Raw genomic sequence first — 26,583 nt, forward strand, 5'->3', positions numbered from 1 at the left:
TCTCTTAGTGAAATGCAGGCCTGGGTATGTTCAGCTTGTTACGCTACCTCAAATAGATATTCTTTAACTATTTTCTCAAGTTAGTTCAAGTGTGCCTCAGTTTCCTCAATTGGAAATGGATATCAAAGTCCCTACCATATCGGGTTGCTGTGAGGAGTAATCTGGTTAATCCACAGAAAGTGCTTAGAAGAGCACCTGACGCAGAGGAGCCCACTCAACACGTCAGCCGTATTATTATGACCGCAGCCCCTTGTTACCGCTTTAGTTGAGTGAGATGCAAGCTGTTGACTGAGAAAGGGGGAGCAGGACCTTTGAGTATAGTGCCTGAGTCAGCAAATTTGACCACCCTCCCTTGGGTGGAGGCACCCACCCCCTGGAAGATGGTGGGATGCCCCTCAGACATGCCTCCCACCACCCTGACCCACAACCAACCACAGCCCCTTGAACTCTAACAGAATCTTCTCGAGTGTTTTATTCCAGTGACATCACCTCCTCACCGCCCCCCAACACCCGGAAAGGAAAGCCCCTCAGTACACTTCTCTCCATCTCATTATCTTTCCAGGACTGGGTCAGTCCCCACTACCTACCTGCCCTGTAAGCCAGCCAAGAGCCCATCGGTTTCCCAATTACATGGTTAAACAAATGTAAACTGGTTTCTTTCCTGCAAGACTTCTTGGAGGTCTTAAAATGCTAATGAGCATGGAGGAAGTACCAGATGTAAATGCTACGTGGAATATTTTGCAAACTTCCATTATTTGTTGTCAGAAATATGTTCTGGAACTACTGTTCCATAAACCACTCTCAGGGAAACGTCGTTCATAAAGGTTCTGGCCAGCTAAAAGGAGTCTCAGCAAAATCTCTTCCACTGCTGCCCTTTGCACGTACCCATTCCCTGCTAGTGCTGAGCATGGAGCATCACTAGACCCCGGGCATGCCACTTGTTTTTTCCCCAAAGCTCACCATGTGTACAGAGAAATGGGTTTGGGGACATGACCCTCATGAGCATTTAGGGATTCCCTGTTGTTTTTAAGGCTAGCAAGTTGAGGACCCTGAAAAAAATGAAACCTTGGTGAGTTTTCATTCTTATAGGACAGTTTCCCCCACAAGCTCCTTCCCCACCCACTTGCTGGAAACTCATTGTTCTTTATTATTAGAACATTCATTGGTTTTATGGCTGTTTTGTTTTTACGTCTTACCTTTTTCTTTTTCCCACACTGTGCTTGTTTATCCATCTTCCTCTGGTCCCAGTAGACTGCGTTTTCTCGCCTGCGGAATCCCTGTCTGAAGGTGTCATTAACTCTGAGCATACCTGATTCATTGCAGATCTTAGATCTGACTAGAACAAAGACAGCCCAGGTCTCTACTCTGGGTTCCCTTGTACGTTGTCAGCTGTCGGAGCCGTAGAGAGGTGCAAGCGTTGGTGTCATGTGTTTATGTCCAATTCCATCTCAGGCTGTGTCCTGTCCCGGTCAGCCCGCGTGAGCACATTCCTGGCCGGGAGTTCCCGGGAGGCAGGGACTGCATCTCCCTCCCCCACTTCCCTCTTTTCCTGTAGAAGATTCTTTCTGAAATAGCATTGTTTTATGTGAGCAACCTTCATATCAACATCTTCAGTCCTACAGATTGCACACGACTACTTCATGGATCCTTCCCGTGTGCTTTGCGCTGAGGGCATTTTGCATGCCGTCTCTTTTATCCTCACTGTTAACCCTTCAAGGAGCTGTTATTATCCTCCTTTTACAGATGGGGAAACTGAGCCTTTGAGGCAGAAAGGGGTAGCTTAGAGTAGCACTAGGGCAGGGCCACCAGCCTGGGCTGGTCCGCCTCCAGAAGCCATGTGCAAAACCACTTGGGATTCCTGTCCAGCTTCCTTCTGGCTGTCAAGCCAGGGTGGAGCAGAAGGGGGGGCCAGTCTTCCCTTGGGTTCTGTGCTGTGACTTCTGTGCCCACTCGGACCGTGCGGTCACAAGGTGGCTCAGTGCCTTAAGGAAGTTCAGTTAAATTTTGATAAACCTTATGAAAATAGAGAGCAATAATTAACTTCCCAACTGTTAAAGTTAACATTTGAATCTCCTTAGCCCAGGCCTGGTGGATGTCAAACTCTCAATGAGTAACTGCTGAATAACAAGGCCTGGATGTTATTTTCTAAAATGATTCCAGTTATTTAGTAATATAATATGCATTCGATTACATGGCAATGTGACATGAAGCTCATTTAAAATATTTTTTACCAAAAAATAACCAAATGTTACAGTTTGTTGTTGTTGTTTACTGTGAGGTTTTAAATAATGAGACCATCTTAAATTTCTATTCTTTCTTTTTAAGGATTAGCCCCAAGTTTTATTTTTGTTTTGTTGTTGCTGTTGTTTATTTCCACTTATCTAGCTCAGTACCCTGCATAAAACTGGTGTTCAAGAAGTAATTTTTAAAATTCAACTTATAATACATAAGGAATTTTCTTTTTTTGAGATTTATTTATTTATTTTAGAGAGAGCCCATAAGCAGGGGGAGGGGGCAGAAGGAGAGGGAGAGAGAGAATCTCAAGCAGATTCCCTACTGAGCGTAGAGCCCATGACCCTGAGATCACGACCTGAGCCGAAATCAAGAGCCAGTGCTTCACTGATTGAGCCACCCAGACGCCCCAATATATAAGGAATTTTCTGTACGCTTTGTTATTTAATTTTCAAGACCACCTTAACATAGCAGCAGAAATTTATATGCCATTTAAGAGGTCAGGGGAACTGAGATCCAGAGAAGTGACTTAGAAAAGATCATTTAAGGATATAAACAGTCTACGTCTTTAGAATTGTTACCGTAATCCAGAAAAATATTTTTACGCTGTCACTCTCCCTGAAATGGTTCCTTTTAGTTCAGACTTTATGAGTTGGAAAAAGGAGAAAACATAACACTATTTATGGGTTGCTTCCTATTTGCTGGGCACTTTATATGCATGATCTCCAACTATTCCTCAGAGCAAGCCTATGAAATAGGTAGCGTTCTTTTTTTTTTTTTTTTTTAAAGATTTTATTTATTTGACAGAGAGAGACACAGCGAGAGAGGGAACACAAGCAGGGGGAGTTGGAGAGGGAGAAGCAGGCTTCCCACAGAGCAGGGACCTGATGCGGGGCTCGATCCCAGGACCCTGGGACCATGACCTGAGCCGAAGGCAGACGCTTAACGACTGAGCCACTCAGGCGCCCCTAGGGAGCGTTCTTATCCAGCTTTCTAACTGGGAGAATGGAGGGTGAATGGGAGTCAGTTATTTGCCCAAGGGCAAAAAGGGCTTGAAGCTTGCTCCCTTCGGAGCATGAGGTGTCAGAACACTGTGCTGGTGCAAGCATCATTGCTTCTCCTTACTGGTCAGCAAGGCCAGAACAGTTGTAAAAGCCAATATTAACTCATCTTTCTTTTTTTTTTTTTTAAAGATTTTATTTATTTATTCATGAGAGAGAGAGAGAGGCAGAGGGAGAAGCAGGCTCCCCACCTAGCAGGGAGCCTGATGCGGGACTCGATCCCAGGACCGTGGGATCATGACCTGAGCCGAAGGCAGACGCTTAACCATCTGAGCCACCCAGGCGCCCTTAACTCATCTTTCTGATAAACAGTGTTACAACTTGAGTGCCTCTGATGAGTCCTTAATGCCACAGAGAGCTGTTCAACCTGCTTAAATGTGTGCACCTGTGCGTGCCGCAGTGCAACTTGCAAAGTGTTGCATTTTTCTCTGAATGCAAATGTGCATTTAATTTTTGGAGGTATCACGTGCTTTTTTGGGTTTTCGTGGGTTTTTTGGTATTAAGTCTATTTTTTAGAGCAGTTTCAGGTTCACAGAAAAATGAGAGGAAGGTACAGAAATTTCCCATATATCCCCCTGCCCCTACCTATGCATAGCCTATTATCAGCATCCCTCACCAGAGGGTACGTTTGTTGCAGTTGGTGAATCTACATTGACATATCATAATTATATCATATGGTTGTATCGTAATCACCTGAAGTCCATATTTATATTTTGATTTCCTCTTAGTGTTTTATATTCTGTGGATATGGACAAATGCTTAAAATGACATGTATCCATCATTATGCTTTCATACACAGTATTTTCACTGTTCTGAAAATCCTTTGTGCTCTGTCTATCCATTTCTCTGTGCCCCAACCTCTGGCAACCACGGATCTTTTACTGTCCCCCTAGTTTTCCTTTTCCAGAATGTCATATAGTTGGAATCATACAGCGTAGAGCCTTTTCAGATTGGCTTCTTTCACTTAGCAGTATGCAATTAAGGTTCCTTCATGTCTTTACGTGGCTTGCTAGCTCAGTTCTTTTTAGCCCCGAATAATATTCCATTGCCTGGTGCTACCACACAGTTTATCCATTCACCTACTGTGGAGGACACCTTGGTCGCTTCCAAGTTTTAGCAATTATGAATATTAGCCATAGACATCCATGTGCAGATTTTTCTGTGAACATCTCCTCTGGGTAAATACCAAAGAGCATGATTGCTAGATCATATGGCGTGTTTAGTTTTATAAGAAACTGACCAACTGTCTTCCAAAGTGGCTGTACCATTTTGCATTCTCACCATCCTGTTGTTCCACATCCTTGCCAGCATTTGGGGTTGTCAGTGTTCCAGATTTGGGCCATTCTCATTGATGTGTGGTGGTATCTTAATGTTGTTTTAATTTGCATTTCCCTGATAATATATGATGTTGAGCATATTTTCATGCACTTTTTTTGCCATCTGTATATCTTCTTTCATTCAACATGCTATTTTAAGATTGGAACTAGGACAGGTTGCTCATAAGTTATTTAGGTAACTAAATGTAATTAATTTTTGAGGACTCCTCAAAGGAGAACAACCTTGAAAGAATGATTTCCTACTTTTAAGCATCATATTTGAAGTCTAAGAAGAGGCAAGAGAATGGTGCAGCCATTTGGAACATAATATGGCAGTTCCTCAAAATGGTAAACACGGAGTTATTATATGACCCAGCAGTTTGACTTCTAGGTATATACATCAGAGAAATGTGAACATGGGCACACAAAAACTTGTATGTGCATGTTCATAGCAGTATGATTCAATTGAGTTGTTAAACCCAAGTGCCCACCAATTAAAGAGTGAATAAATAAAATGCGAAAGAAGCCAGTCACAAAAGGCCACATATTGTAGGACTCCCTTGGTATGAAGTGAGAGAATAAGCAAATCCATAGATAGAAAACATAGGTTAGTGTTTTCTAGGAGCTGGAGGGAGAGAGGTAATGGGGGAATAACCACTACTGGGGACAGGATTTCTTTCTGGGGCAATAAAAATATCCTAAAATCAGATCATGGTGATGGTTGCACAACGTTATGAATATGTTAAAAACCACTGAATTATACCCTTTGAAAGGGTGAATTTTATGGTTATATAAATTATCTCACTCTGTCTTTTTTTTTTAAAGAGGGAGAGGACAGGGAGGGGCTGAGGGAAAGGAAGAGAGGGAATCTCAAGCAGACACGTGGAGCCCGACACGGGGCTCAGTCTCAGGACCCTGAGATCATGACCTGAGCCAAAATCAAGAGTAGGACGCTTAACCAACTGAGCCACCCAGGAGCCCCTATATATTATATCTCAATAAAAAGTACTGATATATGTAAAGCTACGTGTGGGGGAAAAAAAAAAAAAAGGAAGAGCAAAAATACACAATTTGTACTGTGATTTCCACCAGAGTGAAATTTCATTATGTAGATAGCCCATTCTGATAAAACTGTAGCAAAGCTGGGGCACCTGGGTGGCTCAGTCGTTAAGCATCTGCCTTTCGTCTCAGGTCATGAGCCCCGCATTGGGCTGCCTGCTCGGCGGGAAGCCTGCTTCTCCCTCTCCCACTCCCCCTGCTTGTGTTCCCTCTCTCGCTGTCTTTCTCTGTCAGATAAATAAATGAAATCTTAAAAAAAAAAAGAAAAAAACCTAATAGCAAAGTTTTGGGCATTGCCAATTTGAAACACTAGCCTCAATTCTATTATGCTACAAGGTCATTAAAAAGAAATGTGGATGATTTTCATTTTATCTTAACACCGTATGTCCCTTGGTGGAAATTATTCTCTGTTGTTATAGATTCTATTCAGAGGCAAGAGAGTTGAGTAGGTATACTTTCTATATTTATATAGAAGTTATAGTTTCTATATTTTCAGTTCTCAGGAAAAATGTTCATGCGTTTGTAGCCATTGTGAATATTTGAATCTTTAAAGCTCATACTATTTTTAATGTTAAAAGTTGCCTGTTAAAATGGATAATGTGTTTGAAATTGGTTGAGCTAATTAGGTCGTTAATTAGGATTCTAACTCATTAGGATAAAAGATCAGACGGGTAAAAGACTGAGAACTATTATATATTAGAAGATGTTTTTGATTCTGAAGAAGTAATTTTATTCCTGCTTTTTCATGCCACCTAAAGTAGACTGAATTATTTCTTTGATACACAGATTACTTGTGAATGAAATGTCTTCCAGGTATATTAGAACGTACATGCGTTGTTCTCTGTTATAAATTGTAGTCTTTTTGTGATTAATGCCTGAATTTCTTCAGCTTTGTTACTTAAATAAGTAACCCTTGTTTCTAGTTAGTGCCTGGATTCCCATTCAGATATTCCCATGTACAAGTCCCCTCTGGTGAGTCTCTGAGAGTATATTTTTCCCCGTGAGTGGTCAAAAAAGAGTGAATACGGCATTTCCTGAGTGTTTTTCTCACTGTAGTTGTACTTTTCTCTAACTAAACCTGATAAATAAAAATATTTATAGAAGACCATAAGTAAAGATTATTTCTTTTTCACAAACTGATATATTTTCTTTTTTAAACAGCTTTATTGAGATAAAATTCACATACCATACTATTCATCCACTTAAAGTGTCCAATTTAATGGCTTTTGGTGTATTCACAGATATGTGTGACCATCATCACCATCATTTTTAGAACATCTTTATCACTTGAAAAAGAAACACTGTACGCTTTCGCTACCAACCCCTCATATCACCACCCCACCTCCAGCAACTAATCTACTTTCTATCTCTTGATTTTCCTCTTGTGGACATTTTGTATGACTGGAATCATATACTGACTGGCTTCTTTCACATTACTTTATTGATAAAGTTTGCCAACATGTTTTATAATAAAAAAGGGCCAGTTCACTAGGAAGATTTAACCATTATGAATATAGATGCACTTCCTAACAGAGCACCACATACATGAAGCAAAAACTGACAGAACTGAAGGGACAAATTAATAATTCACCAGTAACTGTTGAAAGTTTAATACCCCATATTCAGTAATGGTTAGACCAGGGAAGCAGAAGATCAACAGGACATAGAAAACTTGAAAGACACTATAAACCAGCTATACCCAGCAGATATCTATACAACACTCTGTGCAGCGATAGCAGAATACAAATGCTTCTGACATGCACATGGAACATTCTCCAGAATAGATCATACAATAGGCCATAAAAAAAAAAAAAAAAACCCTCAATACATTTAAAAGGATAGAGGGAATACATAGTACCTTCCCTGACTACAGTGGAATGAAAGTAGAAATCAAAAACATTAAAAAAATAGGAAACTCAAAAATATGTGGAAAGTAAACAGCACATGCTAAAATAACCAGTAGGGCAAAAGGGAGATTGGAAAATACTTTGAGATGAATAAGCGTGAAGATAGAACATACCAGAATTTGGGCGCCTGGGTGGCTCAGTTGGTTAGGCGACTGCCTTCGGCTCAGGTCATGATCCTGGAGTCCTGGGATCGAGTCCTGCATCGGGCTCCCTGCTCGGCGGGGAGTCTGCTTCTCCCTCTGACCCTCCCCCCTCTCATGTGCTCGCTCTCTCTCATTCTCTCTCTCTCAAATAAATAAATAAAATCTTTAAAAAAAAAAAAAGAACATGCCAGAATTTATGGGATGCAGGTAAAGCAGTGCCTAGAGGGGAATTTAGAGCTATCGATGGCTCTATTAAGAAAGAAGAAATATCTCAAATCAGTAATCTAACCTTCTCCTTTAAGACAGTGGAAGGGGGGCGGGCACCTAGGCGCCTCAGTTGGTTAAGCATCCGACTCTTGGTTTCTGCCCTAGACCTGATCTCAGGGTTGTGAGATCAAGCCCCACCTCAGACTCTGTGCCCAGCACAGAGTCTGCTTGAGTTTCTCTCTGGAAAAAGAAGAGAAAACAAAACTACAGCTTGCAGAGAGAAGAAAATAATAAAGATTAGAGCACAAAATAATTAGAGAAAGTAGGAGAATAGAGAGACTTTAAAGCCTTTGAAACTTTACTGATTATAGTAATTATATTAAGCCTTTACCAGAAGACGTAATAGACAGGATTATTTGCTTTTCATAAAATGAATGACATTGTTTCTTTTGGTTTTTTTTTTTTAAGATTTTATTTATTTATTTGACAGAGAGAGACACAACGAGAGAGGGAACACAAGCAGGGGGAGCAGCAGAGGGAGAGGGAGAAGCAGGCTTCCCGCCGAGCAGGGAGCCTGACGTGGGGCTCGATCCCAGGACCCTGGGATCACGACCTGAGCCAAAGGCAGACGCTTAATGACTGAGCCACCCAGGCGCCCCAATGACATTGTTTCTTAATATATTAAAAACCACGCAGTTTTCAACATGGCCTCCTGACACCTATTGTAAAAAGCTAGTCTTTGTGAAAATATCCACATGCTCTCTTTTGTTCAGTTGAGATTTAACCAAACCATGAGCCCATTTCAATCCCTAGCTCTTGAGAAATCTTGCTCAAATAGAGCATGTTTTAGGGCATCGATCAAATCCATGTCTGATGCCTCAAACCACCACTTCCTGCTATGTGACCTTGGACAAGTTGCTCAATCTCTTTGAGACTTAGTTTCCTCATCTGTAAAGTAGAGGTTAATTTTCTCATTTTGAGAGGAATTGTGAGACAATATACACAAAAGAGCCTAGTTCAATGCTTGGCCCATAGTAGGTACTTGATTAGGATGTATTCCATAGTCATTTGGTGACTTAAAAATGGGCAGCCTAAATACCCATATGGCGTGGGTGTAATATACATGGATATACTCACAAGAGACCGGCAGAAAAGGATATTATATGGAATCCTACTGTGTACCAGACTTTGGGCTAGTTATGTGATCTATGGCTACATATAACTTGTTTGACAGTGTGGACCGATTTCACTATTTTAACACCTGCTAAAACACTCAACTTGGGCAAAATACACGTCCTGGCCTAAATGGGTTGTTTTAGCAATGGTTTTTATGGTCAAATATTGAACCCTTCAAATATGAAACCACTTCTGGCTTAATCTTTGTTGTTGTTGTTATTGGTGCAATAAACTCCCTTCTTTGTATCTTAGGTAAGCACACTTGTCAGGTGTATGATTCTGTGGCCTGTTTTAGACTACAGGATTCTGGCATTAAAACTTTAAAGCCCATTTATGAGATGATGGGAAAGATAACAGATTAAATTCTGTTCTTACTCAGAGCCAGGCACTTTTATGCTTATTCTGTTTGTTGTGTGGTTGATGACTTCGAAAATGAATATTTTCTCCAGCAACACAAGCTTCAAGCCGCATTGTGGACTAGCGCTTCCCAAAACATTAACATGTTTTGTTAAACTGGAGATTCTGATTTATCGGGGCTGGAGTGGGGCCAGAGAGTCTGCATTTCTCACAGGCTTATAGGGGCTGCCAGTGCTGCTGGTCCGCGGACCACACTTTGAGCAGCCAGATTGTACAGAACTGAGGACGTAGCTAGGCAAGAGTCAGAATCTGGCATTGCACATCACAGCCTCAATGGCCTGTTCATCTTCTCTGAGTTTAATCAACTTCCCTAACTGAGCCCTGAACTAAATTAATTAAGATCAGAGGCGACAAATAGCAGTGATTCTATTCTTACATTTCATGTAAAACAATGATTTCATGCGGTAATAGAAAAATACCTTGTCATGAGTTTTCTAGAGTCCCTTTGTATTGTCTGTTAGCCTGGCCACCTCTCAGACCTCTTTATCCTGCAGCTCATTGAATAGCAAAAGTGGAGTATAGGAAACATCTCCATTTCCATTCTGTAAAGCCCAGTACCTGTGCTGGCCCTTACTGTATCTATGGCAAAGAACAATGAATGGAAGCCAGTTACATTCCAGCAAGACTTTTGTTACCAAATGAAAAGAGTCATAGGCAATTGCTTCCCTTAAACTCCTGCCTGATTTCCTAACACCTTAAGTGAGCATTAATGGAAACTTCCAGGGAAGCTAATTTCAAGTCCTTAGTCATTTAGAGGGGAGTGCAGGTTGAGTTTCTCCCGTAGAGTCCACAGTGTGTAGAACTTGATTTTGTACGTAATTTGACAACAGAGGCATCATCTTTTAAGATGTGGCAAATTAAATTCTTAATATGAAGGAGAAGTGGTTTGAAATGTAATGCATACCCTCCGATTTGTTACAGAACACAAAAATAGTCACAGCAAAGACAAGAGGAAAATGAGAACAAGAAGATGGGGAGAGAGGCGTAGCCTGGCTGATGACGTGGCGATATTAAAAAGCAGCTTAGCAACAAAGGCACTTTCTGCCTATGCCAACAAGACGGACAGCACCAGGGATAAGAGGACCCACAGAAGAACAAAACGTTTTTTATCCTACCCACGGTTTGTAGAAGTGATGGTGGTGGCGGACTACAAAATGGTTGTATACCACGGAACAAACCTTCAACACTATATTTTAACTCTAATGTCAATTGTAAGTACATTCAAAAGAAGGTGATTTATGAGGTCCCTAAATGTGCCATTGGGAAATGGGTTTCCACCCAGTGCTTTGGAGGATCATTCTCAGGGCTGGCATTTCAACGATTCAGGCAAGTGACTGAAGAGAATATCAGATGATTTATTGGTTGCCTTTTTATAATAACAATAATGGGGACAGGGTGGAGTGTTTATTCTGTTAGGCAATGGGCTTCGTAGTTAAAAGGCATCATTTCTAATCCTCCTGGCAACTCTGCTAGGTAGGATTATCACCCCCATTTTATAGATAAGAAAACTGAGCCTCAGAGGAGTTAGGCCACTTGCCCATGGTCTTGTGAAGCTAGTAAGTGGCTTAGAGACTGCATGTGACCTCTAGATGGTCCACTTCCCAACCCCAGTGCTCCTTGTCTGACATACATATTTGCACGGCCAGCTATGGGTCTAATTAAGTGGCCTTGGGATGAGGCCCACAGGATCTCTCCCTTTCTATTTTCCTACTCTCACTTTGAATCAAAAAATCAATAGAATTACATTATTTAAAAAAAAAAAATCAAACAGAACCAAAGACCAGTCATGAAAAAGAAGTGTCATTACCTACCCTGGTCCCTTCCAGGAGGCAACCACCATTAAAAGTTTTTTTTTGCATATGTGTCTAACCAGCACTGCCCAGTAGAAATATAATGGAAGCCACATATGTAATTTAAAAAAAAAAAAGTAAAATTAGTTTTAATGATGTATATTAATTTCTGTCAAAATGCTATCATTTCAAAAATTGCTAATGAGATATTTTAGTTTCTTTCATACAAAGTCTTAAAATTCAGTGTGTGTCTTACATTCAACAGCACATCTTATTTTAGACAAGCCACAAGCCACATTTCCAGTGCTCATTGGCCACATGTGGCAAGTGGCTACCATATTGGACAACACAACTAAATATGTATGCACATACAACGTTTCTCAAACCAAAATAGAACATTCTAATACACTGTTATTGTTCTTTCCTTTTAAAAACATTGGAGATTGTTCTATAGCAGCCCATACAGTCTACCCTCATTCATTTTAAGACTCAACACAGCATTTATTCCAATGGATTGACCTTAATTTATGTGAACGGGAACATACTTTGAATAAATTCCCCCAAAAGGATGTGAAAAGCAACCATGTTTGGGACCTATGCTTTTAGAGTTCTTCTTCCCTCTCCTTGGCCTGTGCTTCTCCTAGTCTTTCCCCCTCCCTGCTGTGAACCACTCCCTTGTGCTCCCCACCCCACTCCTCAGCCTGCCTGCCCTGCACTCCCCCCTCGCCTCCTTTCCCCATGCTCAGTCCCCCTCTCTCCTGTCCTGGAGGAGGGAGAGGAAAACCTAATCACACCTTGCCCAGACTCAAGTCTATTTCCAGCCCATAAATTCAGACCTGTCAGAAGAATTTCAGTTATGAGCCTGGATTTGGGGTCAAACTGATGTAGCTTGAGCATTCTGGCTCCGCCACTCAGCGCTGTCTATAGTCTTGGCAAAGTTACTTAAATTCTCTGAGCCTTAGTTTTCTCACTTGTGCAGAGATTATGATACCTAGCCCAGAGTTTTGCTCTGGGGACTAAATGCAAATGCGTATGCAATTTTCAGCAAGGATCTAGTACACAATAAGCATTCAATGAACATTAGCTCTCATAATTAACGATAATAATGAAAGCAAAACCAAACCAAACCAAACAGGTTACCAGGTTGTGAAGAACACAAATGGGAGGTAAACATGAAGAACAACTGTATTAGCCAACATGGTCAATGTGAGATTCCATAATTGGGCAATCTGGGACTTCAACTGGGATGAAAGAGCTTGCTCAAAAATGAATATCCAGTGTTTTGGCACAGAGAACTGTTAAGTTGTGTGGCAATGCAATTTCCAAGGAAAACACTTTGAAAGTTAAACTTGTTGGGATTCATTCTTATCTGAAACTGCCATCTATGAATTTTTCAAAGAGAGTTTTAAGAAATGTTTGTTGAACTAATGCAAATTCAAAACTACAAAATGCATATGTTTGCGTGAAACGTGGCAAGAGGTAGAGCCCCTGCATAAGAAGTGAATTGCTTATTGCTTACACAGAGTTCACAATTAACCTTGAAAAATTTATCTCGGTTGCAGGTAGCCTCTATCTATAAAGACCCAAGTATTGGAAATTTAATTAATATTGTTATTGTGAACTTAGTTGTGATTCATAATGAACAGGTAATCAAGTTTTTTTTCTTCTTTCTTGTATATGTATCCGAAATGGCATATCTCAGTGGTGGTACAATGGGCCAATCATAATTCTTTTCTGCATTTAGGAAGGACCTTCCATTTCTTTTAATGCCCAGACAACTTTAAAAAATTTTTGCCAGTGGCAACACTCGAAGAATTCTCCAGGTGGAATCCAGCACGATACTGCTGTTCTTGTAACGAGGTATATGGATTTCTCATTCATCAGCTCTTTCGGTTTCCACTCATGTTGGTGGGACAAGGTCATATATTCTTGGTAGCCAGCCCCTAGTACAAGGTTCCCAAACGTCAGCACTATTGTGGAGGCTGCCCTGTGCATTGCAGGATGCTTAGCAGCATCTGTGGTCTCTTCCTACTACCTCTCAGTAGCAACTTCTCCTCTTGATTGTGACAACCAACAATGTCTCTGGGGGTGAGGGGAGCAAATCACCCCTGATCGAGAAGTATGAGCCAATAGGTGCCCAGTAGGCAGGAGATGTGTCAGGCCCAACAGTAAACGCCCTTAGACCAAAGGCAGCTGCTGTTCAGATGGAGCTAGTTGTTCCCATGCCATGAAGGTGTCCAGTGTCACCAACTTCTGTGATTTTGCAAGAAGTCAGAAATACGGATTTTTCTTTAAGTGAAATCTTCCAATTTTTACATGGTAGCAAAGAACTCAAAAATACTTAAAATGCCATGTAGGGCAACAAAGAGGAGTGCTGTCCTGGTTGTATTTCCCTTCAGCCATGTTGGAGATAGTCACAGTCACTTACTCGTACGTGAACTGACATGAGAGGCATTGAGCCTTCTCAGGAACGTTCATGAAGAAACTAGAATCATGGTAGGAGGGAAAGCCCAGGTTGGAGAGGTTTTCACCTGCTCTGTAGCTACCCCTGTGGCAGAAGAAGCCCTCTTGTTGTAGCTTTTAATCCTTACGTCACTGGTTCCCAAGATTTTTTGAGTTACAAACCCTTGGCCTCCTCAGTTAGGTCTTTGTAACCACCTCCCCCGCGATGGGGGCACTGTTGTGAATGCCTAGAAGATTGTCAAGTGTTCACTTGTGTTGACATTTACTCTTTGGTGTTGTCATGGCCCTAAGTCTGCTTTGCTTTCAGACAGGATATCTGCAGAGCTCATGACAAATGTGACACCTTAGGTGAGTCCGCTATGTGCATCCTCTGGCTACAACAGTTTCCTGCATTTTTATTCCAAGCCACAATTGCTTTTTCAAGTAAACCCTTCTTTTCTTTCCTTTGAACAGGTCTTGCTGAGCTGGGTACCATCTGTGATCCCTACAGAAGCTGTTCTATTAGTGAAGACAGCGGATTGAGTACGGCTTTCACCATAGCCCATGAGCTGGGCCATGTGTATGTTTCCTTTTTGCATTTTCATTTAATTCCGAGTGACCTAAAACTTTTCTTCCTTTGCATCAATGAGTATCCCCTTGATTTGAGAGAGGGTAAGGCCCTTCTTGAGTCATAACAGAAATTTCAGGGTTGAAGATCCTCGAACCTAGTTGACTCTAGAAAGCTGAGTCATGCAGCGCCCCCTCTTCATCCAAAGCTGACGTGTGTCTTGGGTTTAACTGCACACATTTACAATGTAACATCTAGTCTTCTCCTTTCCTGCTTGGTATTAGAGGAATGGGGCCTTTCCAGCCCACCCACCGAAGCAGAGCATCCATTAGCATAGGAAACTTTCCCGAATAACATCTTTATCTGGGAGGGTCTCCCTTCATTGCCCTGGGTCATAAGATTTTCCGCAAATCCAGATTGTTCCTAGCTATCGATAGATAAGGCTTTCATTCAGACATTTAGCCTCTGGGCACAGTGATGTCCCTCTTTCAGAGAAGAGATTGAACAAAGATACAGAGAAGAAAACTTTTCCTAACTGTGGTCACTTAGTGGTCATTATGAAATTGGCTTTTCCTTTTTGTTCTTTAGAAACAGAGCATAGCTAGAACATGGGGTGAAACAGTGTAAATTTACTAGAAATTATTCTGATTTTTGATCTGCATTGTTTTCTTTCTAGAATGATTTAATTACTCATACTATATCTTTTAAAAATAATTTTCTCAACAGCTGTCACTAATATAGTTGTATATCGATTTACATGTCAGTGTTAACCTTGTTTAGAGGTAAATAATCTATTAAGCAAGCTTTTTTATTCAACAAGTGCTTTTTGAAGGCACCTATGTGCAATGGGCTATTCTAGAAGTGAAGCAAGATGCATTATATGCATTGTGCAGTGGGCTATTCTAGAAGTGAAGCAAGATGCATATATATGCATTGTGCAGTGGGCTATTCTAGAAGTGAAGCAAGATGCATTATATGCATTGTGCAGTGGGCTATTCTAGAAGTGAAGCAAGATGCATATATATGCATTGTGCAGTGGGCTATTCTAGAAGTGAAGCAAGATGCATTATATGCATTGTGCAGTGGGCTATTCTAGAAGTGAAGCAAGATGCATATATATGCATTGTGCAGTGGGCTATTCTAGAAGTGAAGCAAGATGCATTATATGCATTGTGCAGTGGGCTATTCTAGAAGTGAAGCAAGATGCATATATATGCATTGTGCAGTGGGCTATTCTAGAAGTGAAGCAAGATGCATTATATGCATTGTGCAGTGGGCTATTCTAGAAGTGAAGCAAGATGCATATATATGCATTGTGCAGTGGGCTATTCTAGAAGTGAAGCAAGATGCATATATATGCATTGTGCAGTGGGCTATTCTAGAAGTGAAGCAAGATGCATTATATGCATTGTGCAGTGGGCTATTCTAGAAGTGAAGCAAGATGCATTATATGCATTGTGCAGTGGGCTATTCTAGAAGTGAAGCAAGATGCATATATAGAGGCATCTCCAGTTTAGTTCAACATATAATGGGTATATTTTGAAACCAGTAACTTTGATGCATATTTTAGGAGCACACCTGTTTTCTTTTCTCCAAAGGAAATATTGTCAGATGCCCAATATTTATAGCACAAAAGCAGCATGGCTTTCGTTAAGCAGTTGTGATGGGCCAGAGTCCTGCTTAGTCAGCTTCCTCTCTGTCCTTTTGGCTTTGGAAATATTTTTGTGAAACTCAAGGATTTCTTGGAGCTCAGTTTGAAAACTGGTCCCACCACCGTTTCCTGAGACACAAGGGCTCCAGCACAATTCCAAGAGAATGGTCTATTGGGGGGGGGGGGGGGGAAGGAGGTTTATAGTCAAGTAATTTAAAAAAATTGTTTTTTCTTCCTGGTCTAGCCCTGCTTAGAGTCACAAGGCTCAGTGACATAAAGTAAAGGCTCTGACAAGTCCTGTATTAAAATAAACTGCTTAGTTCTGTTTAACTCCGTTTTCCCAAACTTATTTTAATAGAATCTTCGGGGATTTTTGTTTGTTTTGCATAAAGTCTAGTAAATTCCTTTAGACCTTTGAATAGGAGGTGTAGATTTGACCATGAAGAATAGGGTGGCATTTCAACAAGGCAACCATTCCTGCCTCAAGAGACCAGAATGAGGGAAGTGAGAGATAGGAATGATTCAAAGGGTGAGAGTTTGTGTGATTAACAGATTAACAATTACCCATAATCTATGGTTAAGAAAGGTATACTATAAAGAAATATAGTTAATTTCCTTTTAATTCCTTCCTCACAAGAGCTTATAAACTCCTTTTAGGACAGCCAGTTTATGAAGTTGACATTTTAAGGAAAGTGAGAATTTTGATTAGCAAAACGGAGTATTTTCAGCCATAGAGGAGCCTCAGCTGTATAGTTCCATACAGTTAACAAACATTTCCCCCCACAAAAACCATGTCGTTTGCATTGGTCTAGGAGTTTTTATTTACATTAGTTCCCTTAAACTTCATAATCACCACATGGTAGATATTGTTTCCCTGTCAAACGACCTTAGCAAATACTAAATTGGCTCAAAGTCTAGTTGTTAATGTTGGGGTACCAGCATGTAATATTGGGGTACCAGCTCTAACAGGGAAATCAGCTGGGAGCCAGATACTCAAGTTCTGGACTGAATTGTTCTAATTCTGCATTCTCTTTGACTTGAGAAAAATGTATGTTGTTTCCCTCACTGTTAGATGGGGCTAATATATATGCACCTCATCTCAAGGGTATCAGGAAATTTTAAAAAAATAAAATAATTGGTGAATGATGAGAGTTATTAGCTAAACAAAAAATGTATTTCTGGCCTGTTAGTGAATTCGTTTTGTTTTGATGCTTTGTCTCATATAGTTAGGTTTGCTTATATTTAACAGAAAATGAATATCCTTTTTTTTAAAATTTGCCACAGTGCTTTGTAGCAGATTTTCTAATGAACTTTTTATTTATTTATTTATTTTTAAAGATTTTATTTATTTATTTATGTATTTGAGAGAGAGAAACAGCATGAGAGGAGAGAGGGTCAGAGGGAGAAGCAGACTCCCCGCCGAGCAAGGAGCCCGATGTGGGACTCGATCCCAGGACTCCGAGACCATGACCTGAGCTGAAGGCAGTCGCTTAACCAACTGAGCCACCCAGGCGCCCTCTAATGAACTTTTTAAAGATTAAACATTAAGTTGTTAACAGTCATGACTCTCTGATAACATAAAACCCTGTTGGGGAGAAAAAAGGACTTGATCTTGTATTTGTGGAGTATCATTGGATGCTTGAAAAGCAGCTCCTACCTTCTCGTACCTGCTTCTAGATGCACCAAATCTGAGTTGGGAGGAATTTGGGAAATAACTGCCTCTGCTGGATACAGAAGTCCTTTCACAGTCTTCCTGACAAATCCTCCACAATTTGTCTAACAGGAGAGAATATGCTTTATATATATTCCAAAACACAGGGGTTTTAGAATCAGACTGGAGTGGTTTCCAATCTCAGCTCCCTCACCCCGTCACCCATGTGACCTTAATCAAGTCATTCAGTCTCTCTACAACTCAGGTTTTGTCATCTATAAAATGTGGGTAGTAATAGCACTTTTCACATAAGGTAGTTAAATGAAATAAAGCATCTAACACAATTAACACAATTGCCTGGTACGTTGTGAATGCAAAAAAAAAAAAAGTCTTGGTTATTATTTTTTAGTGAAGTGCTCAGTGAATAATATTATCTAGCCCCTGCTGTGAGCAAACGTGCCTGACATTTGAATGAAAAGAAGTTTTCTGTTGATGTCATGAAATAAACTTGATTTTATCTAGGCATGTTTGGGGTGATGAGTAAACACCAGCTCCTTCACACCACAGAAAAACAAACAACGAATGTTTGGGCGTGTTGCTTGTGTGGGGTTTCTTGGTATAGGTATGACACTGACTTTGCAGCTGGGAACGGGAAATGGGAGCAGTCATTCTTTTAAGAAAATGGACTCTTAAGCATGAAGAACCACTATTCATTTTAACTTAGACTGATGAAGGTTTTCTATCTCGTAATTTCCATCTGGCAATTATTTCATCAGGCAATTACTGAGGCGCCCAAGTTGTTTTAGAAGAAGAAAAAAAACCAAACCCAAGAGAAATGAATGGAATGGACTTGACAGGCTTTTATCCCAGCTTTTAGATGCATGCGAAACAAGTCTACACACTTCTGTCTGGCTCACTGATTTCCCTATTACAAGATGAACTAGTGGAGGGGATTCCCCCGCCAAATGCAAAATTAGCCACATGCACCAATTTTGTGACTGGGGAGTCATCCAGAGAGGACAGCGCCTCTGAGTTCATTACCGGAGCTGAGAATGGCATGTGGGTCATAGAATTGATGTTTCTAGATTGAGAAATGCTTCCTATCATTTTTCCCCCCCATTTCCCTGGGCGAAGCCAAGAATGGCAAGTATGTGTTAATGCTGCTGCTGAGTTCCCTCCCAGGCCCGAGAGGACATTGGCCCTCCATCATAGCCTTTTCTCGGGACAGAACCTGGATTAGTTTAAGAATCCTTTTGTGCCCAACTTTTTAGGAAGCCAGTACCAATCAATTGGCATTGGCAGGAAGCATGAAACTATTTGCCCTGTCTGCGTTAAGCCAATTGAATTGGCATGCTTCTGGTTTCCATGCTTGCAGCTTTCCTTAATGGGTTTATTGTGCATGAACTTTGCATACCTTTATAATGATATACCTACACAGCTATATCATTTGTCAACCTGACCCAGAAGGAGGAGATGCCAAGACCCATAGTGAGCCTCTTATTAGAAAGCTTTTGGCTTCAAGGTTTGACACTTGACGGACTCTTTATATTCACAGTGTTATCATAACTTGCCGAATTCTTAACTCTATAAATTGGCCTTTAACAGCTTATTAGGAATTTCAACTACTGTATTCTAGCACCAACTACAGCACGCTCAGAGCATCTGCAATTCCAAAAAGGACACCTAACCCAGATAATGGGCCACTGTACATCTTTTTTTTTAATACATTAAAGACACTTTGTATTAAATTAGGTGAGAATTACATTCTCTGCTCCACTCCATCTTGAACCATCTAGAAAGTTTTCTCCTGCTCCCCAGGATGTGGGTTCCTGTTCATAATGCAGAAGGCAGTTCATGTTTTTCTCTTAGATAGATGCCTTCTTGAAGCCTGGTACTTTGGTATTTATTAATGTTCCTGTCTTTGTCTCACTGGCCTTAGGTTTAACATGCCTCATGATGACAACAACAAGTGCAAGGAGGAAGGAGTCAAGAGTCCCCAGCACGTCATGGCTCCGACGTTGAACTTCTACACCAACCCCTGGATGTGGTCAAAATGTAGTCGAAAATATATCACTGAGTTTTTAGAGTAAGACTTAAACTTTCTTTGAGCCCGGGCTTCTAGTGTCTGGTCTCCGTGTAGTGAACTTATTGTGGGAAAGAAAATGTTGAGTCAAGCATTCCTTTGGAGTGTTATTTTTTTGTTGACATTCTTGGGAGGATGTAAAAAAAATACTCTTTGACATCTGTGCAGTTCCTCTCCTGGCCAGAGTTTTGAAGATTACAAACTGAGCTCAAGAAAAGGCCAGGATCTTAAAGAGAATATGTAAATGTGGCTTCGTTCTTGGCAAAGCTCTGAAATCTGTCTGGGTCTTGGGGAAGGGCCCATGAATGTGATTACACGATGAGGGAAGGCCACAGATATTCATGTGGCTCTCACTTAATAATTTTGGCTCCGAAAAGGGGAGGGTAGTGAGATGACCCCAAAGAGGGTTATGTGGGTGGATGGAAATCACACAGACCACCAGGTTGTTGAATTGAGAACATTCTTTCTCTGTCTCTCTCTTTCCCTCCCTCCCTCACTCTTTCTCTCTCCTTCTTTCTTTTCTTTTTCTTGTTTTGTTTTTTAAGCTTCCTGCCAGGCAGCTCAAAGATCCAATTACGTTATACAACATCCCTGTGTCACAGATTTATTGCTCTTCTCTCCCAGATGTACCAAAGGTTAAGTGATTGTCCAAGGTCACTGGGTGTATATTTCTCCAGCCACAGGGAAGAGGGGGCGTATTAATCAGAACTCACCAGGTGTGAATTTTCCAGAAGAGGTGTTTGCAGAAAAGTCAAAGAACTGGAAGGTTGCTGTTTTTCTTTTTAACCAGATGACCTGACGTGTTTCTTCTTATAGTTGTTGATTTACTCACTCTTCTACTCAGCAAACATTTACTAAAGACCTGTTGCTATGGTGTTTTTGAGCCCCGTGCTTGGATGAAAAAGACGCTATCTTTGCCCCTAAGAAGCTTACAATCTATTGGAGATGAGGGTAAAAAAACAAACAGATAATTGCCCTGAAAGCAGCAAATGCTGTAAAAGTTGCGTATTTCCTACTGACTGTGTTGTATGGAGAGCCAGAGTTCCATAACCAAGTTCCAGAAATAGAGCTTCAGCTTCTGGACATTAGCCTGGGATGTAAAGAATAAAGCACATTCGATAAAGGAACTATCCTCTCTACCTTTAAAATGGTGGGATAGCCTTTACTTTCATCTGGACCCTTTGACAGCCCCTTCTCATCACGGTTCTCACCATCTGTATTTTTCTGCTTTCCATAGCACTGGTTACGGCGAGTGTTTGCTGAATGAACCTGAATCCAGACCCTACCCTTTGCCTCCCCAACTGCCAGGCCTCCTCTACAACGTGAATAAACAATGTGAACTGATTTTTGGACCAGGTTCTCAGGTGTGCCCATATATGGTAAGTGTTCGGGGGCCACTTCTGCCCTCATCCATTGATTCTGGATGTTTTTAATTCACAGTTTTCCACAGGCTTCTCACTCTAACATAGACCACTGGTGGCAAAGTGGAGAACAGTCCATTGACAATTAATGACAATAATAGTAGTGATGATGATGATCAACAGTGATAGTGCTCGTTGTTAGGTGGTGCTTCACCTGCACGTTTTCACTTCACTGTCATGACAGCCCAAAAGGAAGATGTCGTTATTATTTTCATTTTACATGTGGGAAACTGGGGCTCACAGAGGCCAGGGTTACAGGGCTGGTAATGGCACAGCTCAGCCCTTTCCTCTCCTTGTCTCCTTTCATCCCCACTGATTTGTCCAGGTGACCTTTATTATAGGGACTCTTCTAGATTCAGTAAAGGTCATTCATGAGACAAACCTGTTTCCCTGTTTTAGCTTTTGGCTTGTCAGGGCTGTGTCCTATGACCACGTGAGGCTTGAAATCATTTCTGATGGTAGCTCAACTGGGGGGTGTGGGATATTTTAATGTGTGTGTTGTGGGCACTTGGACCAACGATACCTAGTGGTTATCAGGATGCAAATGGAAAAAAAAATGTGCTTCTCTGAGGTGCCCCATTCTCTTCCTTTGGGTCTCTGGATGGTTGGTTTGGTGGGAGAGACTTAGGAGATAACATGGTGAATTGGGAAGTACAGTGATTCCATGGAAATAATAAAAATGTTTGAGTGAAACCTTCCCACGATTATATTCCTTTCTGTGTTACTCGTGATAGCAAACATCCCCCTTTTACACCACCTGAAGTCCTACCAGACATAGAAACGTGTCTCATGGGCTGCTCTCTGTAGCCCTTGGAATATTTTATCATTCATCACACCAAGAAAAAAAAAAGTCCCTTTCTAACCTATGCTATCTTGTTGGCAATCCTTGCCTGGTTCCATATCATCTAATCATATTGTCACTGACTTGTTGTTTAACCGAATTGAACAGATGCAGTGTAGACGACTCTGGTGCAATAATGTAGATGGAGTATGCCGGACTCAGCACACGCCCTGGGCAGATGGGACCGAGTGTGAGCCTGGAAAGGCAAGTAGCACCCCAATCCGTTCTTTTGTCTTGGGGCAGCAGGAATGGGCAAAATGTTAGCTGTCGGCTTAGTCACCATTGTTTAGAGTATATGCTGATACAGTGTGTTTTAGCATGCATAATACTTTTGGGGGGTAAGAGGTTCAACTTTACTTTTGAAAATTGTGAAAACTTACATTATGGCATAATACTGATACAAGACACAGAGCTAACATTATTGCCTTAATTTGAAAACATCCTTTCTCTCATTTTATCATTCCTGAAATCCCGACATGCTTTTTAGTTTAATTCAGTACAGTGTTTCTTTTTCTTCTGTCTCTTTTGGAGGTGGCAGTGGAAGGCTGTTTTTAAGTTGATGGAGCATCTTAAAATCAAGGAAACACAGGGGCATCTGGGTGGCTCAGTCAACTGAACATCTGACTCTTGATTTTGGCTCAGGTCATGATCTCAGGGTTGTGGGATCGAGCCCTTGTATCCAGCTCCGCACACAGCACAGGGTCTGTTTAAGATTCTCTCCCTCTCCCTCTGTCCCTCCCCCAGCTCAGTTTGCTCTCGCTCTCTCTCTCAATTATTTTACTCTCAATTATTTTACTAAAATAGAATTTTAAAAATCAAGGAAACACAGAAATACAGTGAACTTCCTTTGTTCACTATGGAATACCAGGCTTTTTCCAGCCTGTGTTGGTCCCTTTAAGGAGCTGTGATGTCATCTGGGATATATGCAAATGTAAATTCTGAGTTGGTTATGATGGTTCCCACTTATTTGTTAATAACCAAAAAAATAAAAAAATCTGCGACTTATACGGTCTGGAAATAACAGTGCCCCACACACCTAGAAGTGTGATTAGTACAAACTTCTGCACCTGGTATCCATCTAAAACATAAAAAGTTAGTATAGTAGCGATATCATCCTCCTCCTCCTCATCATCACCCAAAAACATTGGCTACTAAAAGTTTTGGACCTTAACCTGATTTTTTTTTTTTTTTAATCCCTATGGCAAATGGCATTCTTTCACTCATCAGTGATGCAAACCCTGGGCTTTAGTCTGAGTCTCTTGTCATCCTTACATGTATTTTTCCTTTCTTCTCTCTTCTTCCCATTGTCCATTTTACTCACTTCTAATATTCTGTTCTTTTCTTGTTTGCCTCCACTTTGGAGGAATGAGTGGCACTCAGAATGTTTCCATCGAAGGGTCCTCAGAAGTGACAGACTTTAACTCTCACTTCCCTGATTTTATAGAGCGGGAACAGAAAGAGAAGTGACTTGTCCAAGGTCACTGAGCTCATTAGGGCAGTGTCCCCATACCCCAACCCCTCCCCACCCATTTTCCTCCTTTGCTTTGTCTGAAGGGGCCACAGGGTCTACTGTGGTGGTTGTACCTCAAACTCACTGAGCTCCTCAGTCTCCAGTGGTCAAACAGGAGGACTAGTGGCTTCCTTACTCATCTGCCATGGTGGTTGTAAAGTTACATGAGCTGGAGGGTATGAATGTTGTTTGAAAAATTTTAAAGTTCAGTACAAAAAATTAAAAATTACAATGAAGCTGATTTTATTCTTGACTTACTTGGTGACTAAGTCAGCTCATGTTCTCACTTCTTGATGGCTGAGACCTCAGCAGTTGAGAATACAGCTTTCTCCAATAAGAGCCCAACCAAAACTGTATATGGACATGGGCACAACAGCTTTTGCAGCTTTCATTAGCTTAAAGAGAAATAGATCTCCTTAGCCAGAGTGAATTTTTCACTTTTTGTGAGATTTAACTCAGCATGTTGATGGCCAGAAGATCATAGGTTTGAGTGGGATTATGGTTCTCAGGTTTCCATGGCAGCCATTAAGAATTCATTCATTCTTACAAAATGACGATGTGGCCTCAGAGTCCTGCTAAAGCACAGTGACCCAGACGGGTGCTAGCAGTTGCTGGAAGATGACAACAGGCTATACCTAGTTGATGACTTGGTTAGTTGGCTTGAGTCAGAGCCAGCCCACTCTATTACTTAAATTGATTCCCTTTGATCTCAGAAAAATCACTGGTCTTGTGTTATGGTTCTTAGCCAGTCTGAGACACCCACCTACTATGTCTATTTCTGATATATGTTATTGCTGGAAAAACCATAACAAAGACTTTTCAGTAAGAGGATGAAGTGAATTATATTTCGTGAAATTGCGGTGAACAGGCTGCCAAGCTCACCGTAGCGGTGTGGTATCCCAGTCAACCCTGCGACACAAAAGAATTCGGGAGGACGTCTGTTGTATCTTTTTCTAATCTTCTGTTTTTGTAACAGAAGCAGAAGATAAGGGATTGCAGGGTAATCTTATACCTGAGGGATGGGGAAATTTGGGAGGTCTTTCAGAAATCATTTTCCATGTACACTTGTGTTTAGCAAAAGCAAGAGACCTCAAGGCATTCCAAAGGGCAGGCTCAGAACACTCTCTGAGAAGCAACTATGCGGAGAACATGATAGGTACACTGGTAGTTCTGTTTTAGAAAAAGTGGCTAGCAGCTTTTATTAAAGATGTAGGCATATATGTGTTTATTTCCCTCAAGAGCATTTATGCATGTTGCAAAGGCCAAAGATGGTGGGTTGTTGGCATAGAAATGCTTTGTGTTTTTTTTCATTTTGTTCCGTTTTCTTGGAATTAGCAGTAAAATCCTATGCCTTTTCTCCAGCCGATTCTGACTGCCTTTGAGGTGGGGTTAATTTTTTTGTTTCTTTCTCTTCTTTTGGCCCTGCTCCCTCAGTAGTGATCTGTCTTGGGCTGCTGACACAATGTTATTTTGATGAATGACTCTAATTCTCTTTATTTTCTCCATTCTCTTGTTAAGCCCATTAACATTTCATTTTAACCCCGTTCATGAGTCTGAGGTTTGAAACTCTTGTTTTAAGCCTCCTTGGGACAAAATTGACCTCCAGGTTCCTCTTCCAACCTCCTAAAAGAGATGCGTTTAGGGAAAATACCATTTAAATTGTTCTGGACACTTTTAGAAAAGATTGGCTCTATTTTGGCTTGGACTCCACCAGCTACTTAGTGCTTTGTTATGATGTAGTGACTATTCCAGTATGTTAAGAATTGTTTGTCCAATTTGCCTGGTAAAATAGATTATCTTGGTAAATAGCTCCCAAACAGCCCTGATTTCCAGCCTCTGTCACTTCAGGCACTTTTCCTCTTATTCTAAGGTTATTCTTCTCCTTCTCTTTATACCCATCAGTGGTCATATCAGTAAGGAATACTTGATTTGCCACCCAGTTTTTAATTAGAAGTATAGGAATTTCTTGTTACTTTGTAGAACTTATAAAATGTGTTTCTAGCAGCAAGATTTGAGGGCTGAATCTGAGGGTCATCTGCTATGACCCTAATTGAATATTAACTAGGAATTTTGTTTAGGTCAGACCAAATTATAGTAATGTAAACAAATTGGCTCTTTTCTGACACAAAAAGAAACTAGTCCAAAACTAGGCAGGTTATGGAACTGTTGTGGCAGCTCCACAAATCTCAGAGACCCAGGTTCCTAATTTCTTCCTGTACAACCATCATATGCAAATGGACTTCATCCTCAAGGTCACAGAGTGACTGCAGCAACTCCAGCCATTAAGTGGGAGTTCCAGGCAGAATGAAGGCAAGGGGCAGGTGATGAAGGGGCAAAAAGACCTTCCCAGGAATATCGCCCAATGAAGTCGCTGACATCTCTTTGACTGCTCTTATCTGTACAAGATTCTGGGGACATATAGATTCTGTTTCCAAGGATAAAAGAGAGAATGGGTATTGAGTGGACAACTTGGGAGTCTCAACTTCACCTAACCATGTCATTAATCTTGCTTTTGTTTTAATTTTGTCTTTGTTTACATGCCAAAATCATTGTCCCCATTTGCTCGCAATTGAGAGGCCATACATGTCACAGTGAAGAGTGTACTCTTGAGTCAGATTGTCTATGTTTCGGTCGACTTACTGATGTTTGGCATCAACTTGTCTGTGCCTCCATTTTCTTTTCTGTAGAAATGGGGGTAATAAGAGTACCTATTTCATAGTGTGCTAGGAAGACTAAGTTCATATATATATATATCTATGCTTAGAACAGTGCCTGACAATCCTAAGAACTGTGTGAATATTTGCCATTATCCTACTGACTTTATTTAAGTCAGGTCCCCTATGGGTTCCGCTGTGTACTGGGTGCTTCAGATACGTTGTGTCTCGTGTTCTACTCAAGACAACTTTGGCAGGTTGATCTCCATTTTTCAGCTGTGGGAACAGAGTCAGGGACTCACCTAGGGTTACAGAATTAGTCTGTGGAAGAGCCATGGCTCCCCACCAGACCACTGGCCTGCCAAGCTTTGTCCTTCTAAGGCCTTTGCTGTCCAGTATGGCAGCCAATAGCCACAGGTGTCTAGTGAGCACTTCAAATGTCAGTCTCAACCGA

General features: G+C 41.1%; 1 protein-coding gene across 7 annotated transcripts in view; it reads left to right on the plus strand.

Moving 5' to 3' along the window:
• The window catches only part of ADAMTS9 (ADAM metallopeptidase with thrombospondin type 1 motif 9), a 164,398-nt gene that overhangs the window by 18,820 nt on the left and 118,995 nt on the right, over nucleotides 1-26,583 (plus strand). For 6 of the 7 annotated variants that reach the window (XM_064594102.1, XM_064594119.1, XM_064594118.1 and 3 more), the window contains 8 exons: nucleotides 10,440-10,729; nucleotides 12,871-12,954; nucleotides 13,053-13,168; nucleotides 14,079-14,119; nucleotides 14,225-14,330; nucleotides 19,560-19,706; nucleotides 20,941-21,082; nucleotides 22,074-22,169. In XM_064594102.1, coding sequence (XP_064450172.1) covers nucleotides 10,440-10,729; nucleotides 12,871-12,954; nucleotides 13,053-13,168; nucleotides 14,079-14,119; nucleotides 14,225-14,330; nucleotides 19,560-19,706; nucleotides 20,941-21,082; nucleotides 22,074-22,169 — 1,022 coding nt within the window. The remainder of the gene's footprint in view (nucleotides 1-10,439; nucleotides 10,730-12,870; nucleotides 12,955-13,052; nucleotides 13,169-14,078; nucleotides 14,120-14,224; nucleotides 14,331-19,559; nucleotides 19,707-20,940; nucleotides 21,083-22,073; nucleotides 22,170-26,583) is intronic. The other variant, XM_064594113.1, reaches the window with a different exon arrangement.

The sequence above is a fragment of the Mirounga angustirostris genome, unplaced genomic scaffold, assembly GCF_029215605.1.
Source record: "Mirounga angustirostris isolate CCGP_5_RB_7025 unplaced genomic scaffold, mMirAng1.0.hap1 SCAF_1, whole genome shotgun sequence".
In the NCBI taxonomy this organism is placed as follows: Eukaryota; Metazoa; Chordata; class Mammalia; order Carnivora; family Phocidae; genus Mirounga; species Mirounga angustirostris.